This window comes from Accipiter gentilis, chromosome 4, assembly GCF_929443795.1.
Source record: "Accipiter gentilis chromosome 4, bAccGen1.1, whole genome shotgun sequence".
Classification (NCBI taxonomy): Eukaryota; Metazoa; Chordata; class Aves; order Accipitriformes; family Accipitridae; genus Astur; species Astur gentilis.
In genome coordinates this window covers 40,249,366-40,264,762 of record NC_064883.1, presented here as the reverse complement: position 1 = coordinate 40,264,762, position 15,397 = coordinate 40,249,366, and the positions used below count along the sequence as shown (strand labels likewise).

Here is a 15,397-nt window from a genome sequence, read left to right as displayed (position 1 = left end):
CAGCTCAAGAGATGCTCTCCTCTTGCCTCTTCTCAAATCCCTCCCAGCCTACTGTGGGACACCAATTATCAAAGAAGTTTTACTGTGCATTCACCTTTTCAGTCAATCTCAATAAAAGCAGAGGTTGTTGTTGCTGTTTAAACAGGAAAAGGCAATGGATTGTATCTGAGAAAACCCAAGGGATGGCAATTCCAGTAACATCCACTAGCTATAACTGCCGCCTTAACATTAAATACTAAGATACAGATGATCACTACTACCATTTGCCATGATAATGATTGCACTAAAGTTAAAAAAAAATTGGAAACCATAAAAATGAAGACCTATTTCATGCATGCTTTGGTTGAAAAAGAAGGTGAAGAGGGTATCATTGGATTTTTGCTATGAGTTAGTTTGTTTTTAAAGGAATTATGCAATAATTTTCCTCAGTGTCTGGAAATGCCTTCAGGATGTCTTTCATAGACACTTTAGCATTTTTGAAAGGTGAAACTGAGAAGCATAAAACCTTGGGTTGTGCTGGCAAAGTTGTGACAGAAATTTAAAATGTTTTTTAACATCTATTTTTCACAATTAAAATTAAGCTCAGCACAATGAAATGGAGTATTTGGGAGCAAACCAGAACTTCAGAGCATCGTTTGTAGTGATTACCAAAGCAGACTGATGAGAATTGGCCTTGAGAATTCTTCTCCCACCTAACCCTGTTAGTAGTTTTAACATATGTTAAAAGGCTAAATTAAATGCTACAGGGGACCTGCTATTTATTTAGCTATGCCAAGCTGTGCTAATGTACGAAGTACTTTGCCTTGACTCTCATTTTATGTTGTGTTATTTAAAGAGTAAATTGTTTTTCCTCCTCAGTGAAGATGCACCATTGTATCATTTATGTAAATTCAAATCAAGACCCGCAAGCTGCATTTTAAGAGGAAAAAAAAGAACATTTCTGGCTTAAAACAACACTGGGAGTCTGCATCAGTGTGAGTTCTAATATATGTGAGATATTCACAGAGGTGAAGTTATTCTAAAACTCAGGGGTTTAGATTAAGCTTTCAGCTTCATCTAAATATTCTGTAGATATCTGGACCTCAATAATGAAGAAGCCTGAAAAAAACTACCGAAGAATACTCATTAGGCGATGCACAAGAACTTCACATTGATACAGGGTTAACAACCCAATAAATCACCCTTCTGAACGAATGCTATTAAGGATAGAGAAGGATGAAAGGTCCAACATGGAGATACCACAAAGAGAAAGATGCAAAAATTCTCAGCTGCAAGCTACATTCAAGCATTTGACGTACAAAGTGCTCTCCTTCCAACAGGGAACGCTGAAATTTGGAAGTGTTTTAACACTATTACACTGTTATACAGAGTTGGTTTTGAAATAAGCATTTAACTTATGCTACACAACTCCTTTAAAAAAAAACAGAGTGGGAGGGACTTCATATGAATTCAGGTGAAGAATTTTAAAACTTTAAAGTTTGCACAAAGCAATTAAACTGCATTAGACAACAACTGCTTTCCAATTTTTTCAAACCAGCACAGTTGGAGTTCTACAGCCATATAATCAACTTAATGATACTCTTCTCATTTGAAAGAAAGAAAACATTACTCTCCCAAACACCACCACCAAAACAACACATTTTACTGCCATTTCAAAATTTTAAAAATATGAAAATATGCTCTTATTCACCATCAATATGTGGTGAAAATGTGGTGTTTAAATTAATAATTTAAATAAATGTTTAAAGCTCAGTTAGGATTTCACATACCCTAAACACAGGAGGGGTTACCAGAATGCCAGTGCTGAATAAAGTGAATTCAGAAGTCTAGTCCAAGGCCACCCAGATAGAAATCATTCTTTAATGTCCATCTGAACCGACTCATACTCTCAAACAAAAATCCCATATAGAATGCAACTGTGAGCATACCTGAAGGGTGATACTTCACACAATTTTGAGAGGCGCTTTAATCTCTGAGCAGGATAAAACCCAAAGAATAAAAAGTACTGTGGCCTACATCTTTGATGTGCCTTTGTGCCCAGAAAGTATTGTCTGCTCAAGCCAAATTCCCTCTCTTGGCAAATCCACATAGATCACACCAAAACTGCATAAACCTCGCAGAGCTGGCAGCACCTCTTAGGAGGCAACTTCATATGAACACTAAGTAGGGCCTTACTACCTGAAAATTACTGAAATTTAACACATACCAAGTTGGCTTTAAATAGCAGTTTTTCAAGAAAGTGTCATCAAAATTGTTCAGGTGCATCAGGGAATGGAAAAACACACTGTTCTGCATAATTCAAACTTTGTGTTTTTTCTTTGGAAGTATGTTTACAGAAGAGAAGAAATACAACAGAGTGGGGCTCTTCAGTCAAAGCCAAGCTGGGTCAGATTAAAGGTTCATCCAGCCTCGTATTGTCAGTGGTAGAAATAGCATAAGCAGATGCACAAGGGATATTAAAGAGCAGGGCAAACATATGATACTACCCAGGCCTCCCAGTACTTACAGTTCAGGGCCTCCCTGTATCAGCCGTGATTCCTATATACTCAGTAATTCTCAGTTTCTCTTTCATGAACTTGCCCAGTCTGCTCTTGACCTCACATAAATTTTCAGCAATCCACAACATCCTTTGGCAAGGATTTCCATGCCACTCTACACAACTATCTGCTGTGCAAAAAGAATCACCTCCTTTGATTTTGCATCTAACCTTAAAAGTTTCATTTGATGACCCTCCGTTTCTTGCATTAAAGGAAACTGAACAGTCAATACATAGCCACCATCCCCATGCCATCTATGATTTCAAAAGCCTCTTATCTTCCTCCTCCAATCTCTTTTACAGACTGAAGGGTCCTAGCTTACTTAACTGTTCCCCATAGGAAAGCTACGCCATGTCTTTGATCAACCTTTCTGCTGCTCTGTGCAACTTTTTAAGTTTTACTATATTCATGTTTGAAGTCACAGATACGCTTTCTGTAACCCTACGAAAATTAGTCCAAACTCGTTTCTCCAAATGTTTCTAACCTCACCAAGTAGATCACATGTGCTCGAGCAAAGCTTTAGCACATCAAAGCTACAAGCTCAAAAATTCTCTCTTCACTAAGCATCCTCTCTCAGTCCCTATGTGCAAGCCGACTCCATATGCACCATCCTTACCCCGTGAACAAACATCCTTCCAGCAAAGGTTAGAGACACTTAGCTGACAAGGAAAATGAACAAGAAAATGGAGAAAGGGGTGAGAAGAAGTATCATGTCACAAACAACTGTCTGGGAGCCACTGGAAATGGAGGGAAGGAAAATGCAGATCAGGCAAAGAGCCAAAAACGAAGAAACCACAACGAAGTGGACACTGAGACAATGATTAGAAGTGACGAGCAGAGACTAGGATTAGAAAACTAAAGAGAACGGGAGGAGTCAACAACATGAAAAAAGACAAGAATCTGACAAAGAAAGCTGGAGGTGAAAAAAAACCCAGAAAATGTGACTTTTGGAAGAAATGAGAGAAGATGCTGTACTCGCACAACACTGAAACAGAACTTAAGATCCCAGACTCTTACCTTTGCCTGCAATTAACACATATCTGTGCAATCCTCTGACGCCCCATCCACTTCTGAGCTTGGCCTACATGGGACACTGTGCAACAAGTCCTGCTATCAGTCCCTCAGCGTGGTCAGACAGACTGCCAGCCATCAAATCCTGTTCATGGGATGCTTGTCTGTCTGACTGCCACCTCTCAGAGGAAAGAAAATCTGTCCGGTCCACAGACCTGACCTGCCAGCGCTAGGCTTGCTGCGTGCCAGCAGTAGGACAGACCCAAGTGGAGACAAGCAGCCTTAGCAGGATGGGACAGAGATAGAAAAACTGCCTGAAAAACATCTGTGAGAGGCTGAGAGCAGGACTCCAGAAACCCAGAGGACCAGCTCACAAGGGTAGGATACATTTCTAAGTATGGTTTCTGTGGTTGAACCATCTTATGTGACAGATTAATTCAAGGAGCAAAGGCCCACGCAACTTAAAGGTCTAGTCACAAACATTATTGATCACGGGTGTCAGATCCCACAAGGTGCAAGTTCTGCGTGAGAGCATTAAACACATTATGGTCACAATGTCCATTGTTCAACCTAAGAAAAAGGCAGGATTAAGGCTGCCTGTGAAACCTTTCTTTGGCCCCATTTGTGCAATACGCCTTCTGTGCTTCAAGAAAGATGCAGACCATCTGGAGAGAACTCAAAACAGCAAGAAGAATCAGAGCTCAAGAAAACATCACCTACACAGCAAGCACGAACAAATTTGCGATTTCCGTTATGAGGTAAAGGATGCTGGGGAAATAAACCGAGAGCCTTTTGGACAAATCTACCCTTCGTTATCCTTGGCAGATGGTATAAGTAGTAACGGGATAAACCCAGAATAAGGACAGTGTGGGTTAGATGTGAGGAAAGTGTTTCCAACAATAAAGAAAAGACTGGAAGGGACTGTTTAGGGAGGATCTGGAGTTTTTATTTTCGAAAGATTTAAGAGCACTTTATGTAAACTTCTGTCAGGAATGCTAGCTGTAGATATCCACCTTGGAAAAGGAGGTGAGCTAGATGACTTCCAAAGGTCCCTTCCCACCCTATGAATCTGAGGTAGAGTTGCTTTAACAATGAGTCGTCATAAAATTCTTCTTGAGACCATTTCCCTAGTCAATGCATGAACAGACAGGATGGACAACCAGTAAGTATTTAACTTTTTTTTTTTACTTTTTTTTTCCATTTTCATTTTTCAGTGTGTGGTCTCAGTCTTTACCTACTGACAACATCAAAATTGTGCCCTGCAAGTCAAAACAGTAATTTCACTCTGGGCTAGACTGGTCATTGATATAAGGCTGAAATATTACTTCACTATTATTAAATAATTTATTTTTGCAACACAAAGGAATGCTATCTCTACTTTGCAGATGTAGAAGTCAATCATTGACTTCAGAGGAAGATACTGTAAATGCTTACATGGATGTAGATCTGAAAAAGTAAAGGCAAAACTCTGCAATGATTTCAAGAGCCCTGTTTCATGCATAAGGTCCATTCTCTGCACAAAGAATTCTTGGTAGAAAAACATTCATGTAAAACTACAAACTGTATCGTAATACATGTGCAAGAAAAGAAATAATCAGAATTTCAAAATTAATCTTAATACTGACATCTCCTAAAATATGTGCTTGAATTTGCAACTTTAACAATTTTTTAAACATATTTTTAATATTAAATATTTTACCTAACTCCCTCCTGCCTAAAGATACAGCTTCTCCTTCGATCACCGCAGTGTTATTCTGTCCACATTATCTAATCTCTCTGCCCCTCCACAATTTCTTTTTCCACTGAGTGTTGCAAGTTTTGTAATACGCTTTCTTTGAAGATTAAAAAAAAAAAAAGAAAAAAGATAAGGAACAAAGATTAAAAAGTTCGCTGCTACTTTCTCACCATGTTCTTTGTTCACATAATCAACAGATGTTCACCAACCACTTTTTTTCGGTGGAATAAAGCACCCCAGCTCTCCATCTCCAGACTCCAAATTTAATTTTAGCAGCAGCAACAAAATAAGGGGGAATACTGCAATTGGTCTAGAATGAAAATTATGTGCTTTGTCCAATTACACATGAAGCAGGAAAGCAGGAAGGTGTGCTGCCAGGGGTTTTTTTGTAGTTTTAGCTACAGTCTCACAAGAGCAGATATTTAGCAGACCAAAGTACCAAAATCAAAAAAGCTGTGTGCAAATCTCAGCTTCTACTTATTTAAGAATGTTCTCTTCATGATTCTGGCAAAAGGACTGAAAAGGTGCAATTAATGCAATTTACAGTCTCTGAAAGTAGACGGAAAGTAAAATGAATCAAAAGGTGTTTTGTTCTTCTATGAAATTGTGTTTCTAGGCCATTCTTGTTAGCTTTTAATGCTTGGAGTTGACAATGTGGGAAACAGAGGAGGAAGGTAGAAGTGGGCTCTGCTGTAAGTCGCAGCCGGTTTCTGGCTGCTTGCCTGCGTCATGGGCTGCACTTCCCCTGCTCTCTGCAGGCAGCACAAACCAAGAGAGCAGATTCCTTTCGAAGAAGCTGGATTCCACTCAGCCATAAGTCCTGGGCTGACAGAAGCTTCTCACAAGGCTTATAAAAAGAAAAAGGGAACAACCAAAGGAAAAGGCTCCACAACTCACGATGCTCGTGATATCTAAGAGCTGGCAGCATTACTTTTACCGCTGCCAGGCTTGATAGTTTATCTTTGCTTGACATTATTGCCCCTCCCCACACGTGGTCAGTAACTCACTCATTCCTTCTGAGCATACACACACACCCCCCTCACCCTTTTCAGCCTCCCTGCTCCAGTATGGCTCAGATACTACTTGTTTTAATGGTTTTTAGCACACTGCTTTCTGAGCGCTAATCCCAAATCTGCTATTGAATTCCTTGCCCCAGTCTCACTGGCGGTCAATAGTTCTCTTGGACTCCAATATCCAACCTCAGAAAGGTTCCAACATTGACCATCTTCTCCCTCGCCTTTCTCTTGAATGCTCTTATTCAGCCTCAGTCTCAGGAGGGATCCAGAGAAAAAATACCACAAAAGCCAAGCTCTGGCTAATCTCTCAGCTACTGAAATCCCCATCTAGTTCTGATATATCCTACTATGTCAAAATCACTATTTTTCAGTAGCAGGTTATTTATTTCATGTAAAAGATTTCATTTTATGCCCTGTGTCCTGTGCTTCTCTAACTCCTTTACCTTTACTACCAAAGAGAGAAACACAGAATTGTCTTATATTCAACTCTGAAAAAAGTGATGCAAAAGTAGCTCCACCTACACCTGCATCTACTTCTAGTGGAAGCTTTGGTTCTTCTCTGTGTTCTAGGCAATTTCTGCACTGCCTGTTATAATATACTTCCATAATTCTCCTATGTCTCACTTACCTAAAGTTATTTCTAAATATACAAGTATTTCCATTGGATTAAGTTACTTATACTATAAAACAGAAAAACTTACAAAAAAAAGAGATGAAGCTGATGAGTATGAATTATTTGGAAATCAGCTTCAAAACTACTTCCCCAAGTTACAGGTTTAAAGTCTCTACAGAGTCACACCTTACCAAAATCTTGATACACTTCCTCCCACCGTTACACAACTGAACATCATCAGTGTGTATTATTTCACACATTGCATTTTCTCCTAAGAGATTAGAGTCAAGCCACCCGGAATCCAGTCCTCCTACCCCTGCATGGCACAGCAGCAGGGGCAGCACACCGTAGACAATGATACAGATGATTGATCAAGAAGTCACAGATCAGAAGAGGCTTTCTTCTGCTAGGTTTCAAGACACAGTGCCAAACTTCCCCCCCTCCCCCCCCGACATCTTCCTCCCCCCCCCCCCCCCCCCCCCGCCTTTTTTTTTTTTTTTTTATAAGGCTGTTGTCCAGCTTTTAAGAAACAAGTTTATGGCTAGGGAAAGTACTGTAATCAACTATTCTTGATAACAGCAAGAAAGTAACCTTGAGAAGAACAGAGCGCAGATGAAACAACACTAAAACTTTTGCAAATGATCCAAAACAGGGTCAAATAAAGAACCAAAACAGCTGTTCAGTTCAAACTGCTCTACATATTTACTGCAACTTAATACCAGCTTTGGAAAATTCCACTAAGAACAGAAATTTCTGTGCATTTCATTCAGGTATACACACAAGATCTATTTAACCAAAATTCTCTCTAAGTACTGAAGTATCTCTTGGAACCTAAGAAGTTTGTGAGCACGTAAAACATGAAAATTATATATGCAGCAAGTAGATGAAGTAATTTTTTGTGCATGGAAAATATGCTCTGTGTTGGATTAGGAGGAAGTAAAATGATGACAATGATTCTCTCCCAGTCTGTCAAAATATAATTACACCTGTAACTGTCTGGTAACTGGTAACAGCAATCTCTGCAGCAGAAGAGACCCACTACTGGGTTAAAAGTTGTTACCAGGGCTTCAACAGAGAAGCTCTGCTAGAACTCTGTGACACTGTTTCGACAGCGATCACAGACAGTGTGTTCTGGTTTCTCTCAAATAATGCAATTAATACTTTCACTGCTTTTGGGGTAATTTATATTGATAAAAAGTTAAAAAAACCACAAACGTTATCTTCTGTATTATAAATTCTAAAATAAGGAAGAGCACAATAGAAATGGCAAGAGATTTGTTTTACTTTGTTCCTGAAAATACAGACATACAAGCTGAAACTTCAAAAGTAACTTTATATGGATTTGCTAATATACCACTTTCTCAGTAGGAAAGCTTCAGTAATCGCATTTTATCTCATATCACTTATGTCTGTTTTAATTTAAATTGCTAATATGCTGTACTTCAAGGGTTTACCAGTACGGTCTGAGGACAACACTCAAGGAATGTTCTTTTCACCTTGATCTCCCTATACGCCAATTAAGCCATCAGTCTCAAGCGCTGGCTGCCGTTGCCAGCACTTCAGAGCACCAGCAGCATGTGCCAAGCCTGTGCCCCGAGCCCTCTGCACCCCATTACCCGACTCCCAGCCCTGCCCCTGACTCGGCACCTGCCTCCTTGCTCACTAACCTGGTTTTAGCTTCCACACCCACAGAGGCAGTGGAGCTTGCAGACTCCTCAGATACCGAGTGCTGAAGGACTGGTGTTAGCTGCTTGGTGCTGTCCACTTCTGTTTGGGCATCCTCTTCTGCAGATTGCTCTTTGACTTCTGTGTAAAAAATAATATGTATTTATTATTTATTTAGACTATCAAAACATCTGTAAGCTTTCTCTTGTGCTGCAAACATCCATTTTATTTAGAGATAGATTAACTCGTGTAACTGTGTTCTCAGACACATCATCATTAAAAGATTAGGAAAATATTACCCTTCACATCTAGCTGAAACATGAAATTGAATGCTTATGAAGTTATTTCCACAACACAGCGTGCCACTGCGGACTAAAGATGTTCAATAAGTAATGAGCAATGGGGCAGGGGGAGCATTGTTCAATGACAACCTTTTCATACGAGGTTGCAGTTTTAGACATTCTCATTCTCCCCTCTTCTCCTTTTGTGCACCTGCTGTGTCATCCCTGAACAAACATCAAGGTGAGCACACTAATCTGGGGTATAATAAACCTTTTTTTCCCGTCCCAGATTAGCTTTAACTTTGATCAATTCCCTGCACTAGTTCACTGCTGATTATACTAGCTCTATGCTGGCAGAGGGTTGAGGAGGTGAAGGAAAGAACACGGTTCATGCCAGCTTAAACTTCATTCCAAACTGTAGGAATATAAGCAATTTTTGCAGCACCCTTTTAATTTAGATTAGTTGTTAGACAGAAATATGTACGTATCTACAGCTGACAATGCTACTATTTGCCTAGAAAGTCTGTGTCTGCTCAGGAACATTAAACACCAAGTTGCCACTGTCTGTGCAATTTAAATCCTCTTCCCATTTGTCTTCCTCCTTTGCACAGAGTAAGTCAGGGATTTGCCAGGAGGACATGGCAATGCGCCGCTCCAAGTACATCAGACTGCACAGGAAAAAGGGTCAAGGCTGTAGAGCAATAAAATTTGGTATTTCCGCACTCCTCCATACTTTTGATTTTGAAACCTAAATAACATAAAAGTCATAGGACTCTGGCAGACATTCCTTGGCGTATCCAGCTTGACACTACTGCCTCCTCCTGTCAGTGTCCATGGCTGCTGCATCAGTCCCCACAGCAGAGCCAGACCAAGGACCTGCACCTGGGGCACACAACACCTAAAACCACCAGTGAACATGGGTTTGAGCTAAGAGGCCAATACATACAGCTCTTCAAAGAAGACCAGTTAGAGTAAAGCAGCAGATTATTTAGAAGGTTTAAGCAGAAGATACATTCACTTTTTAAAAAAAATTAATACACAACATGTCAAAATATAATCAAATACTGCAAAGTATAAGTGATTCACGTGGAGAAATGGATGGGTAAAAGAATCTGTGACATGGATGGGCATGCACAAAACCTGCTACAAGCTTTAATCTTATTTATCGGTACAATAAAAGAGAGGAAAATTCACAGAACATAAAACTGCACAGCTTGGTCTGTAATGCTGAAATTATATATGCACTAGAGCACATGGAGAAGGGAAAATCTTTCTTATTTCATATACAGAGATTCAAGTAAAATTATTCTTTAACCTAGACTGAACTCATTTAGGAAGACAATGTATAACATTTTAAACCCTCAATGATGGCATTTAAAATATACTGAAGAGAAACACAAAATTAAGAACAAACAGTAAGAAATTCTTCTTCATGACTGGGCGTGCCAGGTATTTATTTGAGCTGGTGTAAACTGGAATCACTTCACCTATTTCAGTTACGCTGCTCAGTAACATACCTCTGAAATGTTTTTGGACATCTGAAACGTCCAAAAATGACTACCTGTACGAAAGCCAAATGTCTTGTGTTAAACCCATTCCACCAACCTATCCTGAAAAAAAAAAAATCTGGATGATCATTTGACACTAAAAAACTATTTAGCTTTGTTGGGAATACATCCCTTGTAACAGTAAATGGCTCCATACAGAAAACAAAACAAAATAAACCAAACTCCCCCACCCTTAGTTTTTGGCACGTCTTGAACAAACAATCTCTGCAGTCATTCCTGGATGAGGATTCCCAAAACAGGCAGCGTCCAGCAGAGCCATTCATAACGGTCTGTAGTGCATTTCCAAAGTATGTTGGATCTGAAGGATAATTTCGTGCCAGTAACCCCCAAATTTCTAAATACAACCTCAGTGAAGAGCGCACAACATAAATACCTGTAAGAAAGGCAGATGCCAAATCGCTGAAAACAAAACCCACAACACAGCCCAGGACAACCACGCATGAATTGCTCAAGGAAGACCACCAGAAATTGTGGCCTTGCTCTGATCCATCTTGGCAACTTTATTTAACCTAGTTAAACTTTGCAAAAGGAACTCTGCTTTATTGTGTGCCTGCAGAAACTTTCAAGTAAGCAAAAGCCATTTACTCTTTGCCAGCTTTCATCTCATTATACATTAATGGGCACCCATTACACTGGAAAGGCAAAGTTCACAGGCACTAACTCATTCTCAAGAACTCTGGACTGTGTGAGAAGACACAGATTGTTTCACTACACACTATGACTATATGAGCTTACATCCTTATGGTGCTTTTTTCCCCTGCTGTTTGCTTCTCTAGAAAAGAAGGGACCCAAATTATACTAAATGAGACAAACAACATCTCAACTGCTGTCTCTGCAATAAAGCAAACTGTGTCTCAATATGCCGTTGGAAGACTGAAAACACGGTGCTCACCAAACAGAATGAAAATAGCGTTTATGTTAGTTGTGCATGCCATACTTCAACTTTGTGAAAGTTTTCCAACACAAGATTAAGGAAGAACAGAAGTAATGCATCTCACGAGTCAAACTCCTAGGAGATGGACTGGCAACGGCGAAGGGACAGCAGATACCCTCATCGCTGCCTCAGGTGTTCTTGGAAGCATCTGGCACAATACATTAACTGCTTTTCACTGTATTTAATGAACGTTCATCAGACTTGGTTATGGCATCCTACTTTGAAGCTTCTGGGAATGAAGGAACCATGAATGATTAATAAATGCAAAGCTCATTTGCAGATTCATACATAAGGCCTTATTTTGCATCCTATTTTCATGATCGTTTCTGTCACCAGACATAGCAGGGACATTTCAGGGGTCTCAACTGTTGCTTACCAAGATGTTCTGCAAGAGGGAATAACATGCTTTTAACCAGCAGGTGCAATTGTTATTTTTGCACAAGGAAGGGGTAGTGCTGTGTCAGAAAACGGCTAACGGGACAAGATGTTTTACACAGCCTCACAGGGGTCTACAGAAGTACAAGAACACCAAAATGCTCTACTTCTAGTAGTTTAGACCAATAAAGACACCAGGTCATTGTAACAACAATATGAAAAGGAATCTTAACAAGGGAATGTAAACTTTGAATTGAAAATGCGTATCTAGTACTACAATTATCAAGTTTCACTCACTGCCCCAATTTAGGAACAAACCAAGTTTCCACGAGTCAGAGTTCAGATTCTGTTACTGTTCCGGACACAATTTCATAGAAACACCACCTCTCCTGTGACTGTCTGAGGAATTCAGACTGGCACACACAGCGATCACTTACGTGCAGAAATCTTTCACGTACTGGAACTTTGTATGTATAGGTTTTAGCAGCTGAACACAGAGGAACAAGCGGACACACGGTGGCTAACCAGTCCCGTGCAGGTCACCTGCAACCCCTCCAGACAGCAGCGAGCCAGGCCAAGGTATACCGAAAGACATGCAGAAGGCAATGGCTGCTAATAGCTACTGCTATTACTTGTGCTGCACCAAGTTTGTGGTCACCTACTCTTGCCTGCTAAAAACACAACCATGGCAGAGAAAGGGAAAAAAAACATACTGAAGTTTGAGTGTGATGGTAATAACCACATGCAAGAACCTTTTCTCCATGGACAGAGGCATACTTTCTTCATCTTAAGTCAACATTGTAAGATTTTATTCACAACAACAAACAACAAAACGTAGGACCACATCAGAATTGTTCTGTTGGGGTTTTTTTTGCAAGTGCTACACATGTATTTTCTTTTAAAACCACCACTCATCTATTTTTTTCTATCTGAAGAGCATCGTGGTGACTTAATTACTGCAACAGTTGTTACATGGAGATGAGACAAAAGCCCGCAGTTACTGTTTTCTGTACATTTCAGTGTGGATTGATACTTTTCATTCAAATAGAACTCCTGTTTGTCAAATATACTTTATACAGAAAATAACTTTGTGCAAATGTTGTACCGTCTATAAAATAAAAATAGGGTTTTCCGTGTAGGACCATTTAAACTATAATTTCGGTAATTCTAAACACAAGACACCATATCATGGATAACCAGCTCCAAGTGATCTGTGATCAAGGAACTTCCTAAACTAGGGGTGGTATTCAACAGCACTCATCTAATTATTTTTTCCATTAATTTGTTCAGGTCTTTTTGAAACCCATGTAAATTTTTCATGCCCAAAGCATCCACTAGCAATGAATTCTATAATTTAAGTAGATGCCCAGTACAAATGCACCTACCTTTGTGCTCTGAACATGACGTGATGTCCCCTAGCTTTTGTGTTGCAAAACAAAATGAGTCATCATTCCCTGTTCATTTTCTCCATACCACTCATCATTTTGTGGGACCCTACTAAATTCCTCTCCAGTCATATCAGATCAGGTTGAAGTCTTTTACCTTAACTGATCCCCTCACAGAAGCTATTATTTACTTCTTGTTATACTTGTTGGCCTTTTCTGTACTTTCCCAATTACAGCTCATCCTTTTGGAGAAGGGGAAGCAGAACTGCACATGGCATTTAACATGCAGTCATACCACGGGTTTATAAAGCAACAGTAACAAAAAACACACTGATGCTTTTTTCCCCTTATCCCTTTGCCAGTAATTCTTAGAATTTGATATCCTTCAAGTTATAAAAGCTAATGCAATTCTCAGAAGAACTACAGGTGTACCACTTGCTCAGGTTTCAACAGCTGTTTAAGAGTGATTTTTGTTTATACAACATTAGGATGGCGATTTTCCCCTACATGTTCTTTTACATGCATTACTACTGAATTTAAGAGTCGTTTTATTCTCTATGGTCAGTCTTCAGTGCTTTGCAGGTGGGTACCTCTTTTATTACTCTAAGTAAGTTTATTTTACCAGCCACTTTTTTCCTTTTTGTACCTGACCTAGAAAAGGGTTACTAGGGCAGATGTTTATGTGACTCCAACGCCAGCCTGGTTTATACTACGATTTTAATTAGGTGGGACTGAGGTCTGAATTTCTCTAATATTTCTTCCACCAAACTGGAGAGTTGGTGTCAACACTGCATTATGAAAAATTAAGACAGGTCCATAGAACTAAAACATACACAAAACAGCACTGTTTCCAGTGAGGAAAAGAGCATATGGCACACAAGATACATGCCACTATTTCAATATATTTGACTGGTAACGTGAACGCAAGCAGCAGCAGCAGCAGCAGCGTTAAGCTTCAGGGCAATGGGAAGGTGGAATATTCTGGGTCCTCAAAAACTTCCCAAACCTGCTGGTTATGTTTAACAAAGCATAGTTTGATACCAAAACTGCAAAAGCAGTACTGAATAAATAAGAAAAAAAGAGGTTGCATTTCAGAAACAACCTCCACAATTAAAAACTCAGTGAGGTTAGAATTTATTTGTAAATAACAGACTCTACCTACTACAAAATATTCCACCTACTCTCAAAACACCTGAGACAGAGATATCATCAGTCAGAAGGAAAAAAAATATCAGATTTTTCTAAATGGCCCATTTTAAGCATGCATGATGATAAATGTTATTATCAAGTAAGCCTGTAATGATTTAAAGGCAAATATCAAATAACATCCTGTTGTGTCTGGTTTCCTTATTACAAACAAATTACCAGAATACAAAGAAAAATAATAAGATGCTTGCAATATTAACAACAAGATGCTTCAGTTCTGCTGATTTTTGCAGTGGCTGGACAGGTAGAAAATCAGCTGCGTAAGAAAGAAGGAACTACTCCTTTTATAATGAGCACAGGGAATATTAATTGCCTTAAAACATATAATCTACAGGCAATGTCCTCAGTAGTATCAATTCTTCCTTTCATTAACTTTAGAAGCGATAATCGGTATAGTGATGAGACCAAAGTATCTGTCAGAAAAGCACAAAGTGGACTTTAAAAGGTCTTTGGTGTTAACAAGTTGGTAAGAGCTTTTGCCATTGATTCGCCCAAACCAGGACTTGCTCTTAGGTGTGTTTTACTTGTTTTAGTGGGAGGTTATACTCAAGTATGCTTCTAACTGGTACAAAAGGTGACTGTATTTTCTCTAGTAAGTAGGATATTGCAGTAATGTTCTTCCTGTAGAAAAGTGCTTTTCAGGCTCCTTCAAAGCTGATGAGATTCTGGATTAGTCCAAAGTTCTCTGCCAGCTTCTACACAGATAACTTTTCTCCACTGAGAACCGTTTTTTTCTGGTTCTTCTGCGCTTTGCCCAGAGACAAAAGAAGCTGGTTAGAGGAAGGCTTCAGGGAGTTAACATGAAAGAAATCAACTGGCCAGGCAATGTTGCTGGGTCTGAAAATAACATTACTAATGACAGTAACACAGGCAAGGAGCTATTGGTTGATAACACACAGATTCCTTTACGTATTATCAATTCTGAAGCCTCCAGAAACCATGCGGAGGTAAGGGTCTGTTATTAAGTACTAATTTAAGAATTGGTTAACCTCGTACAGATAGTAGACAGAATACCTGATGGATTTACTATGGGTTTCGGTCCCAAGAGACTCAGCAGTTAACTAAACTTAT

General features: G+C 39.5%; 1 protein-coding gene across 13 annotated transcripts in view; it reads right to left on the bottom strand.

Moving 5' to 3' along the window:
* The window catches only part of KMT2C (lysine methyltransferase 2C), a 199,561-nt gene that overhangs the window by 127,769 nt on the left and 56,395 nt on the right, over positions 1-15,397 (bottom strand). For all 13 annotated transcript variants that reach the window (XM_049799094.1, XM_049799092.1, XM_049799098.1 and 10 more), the window contains one exon: positions 8,580-8,718. In XM_049799094.1, the coding sequence (XP_049655051.1) occupies positions 8,580-8,718 (139 nt within the window). The remainder of the gene's footprint in view (positions 1-8,579; positions 8,719-15,397) is intronic.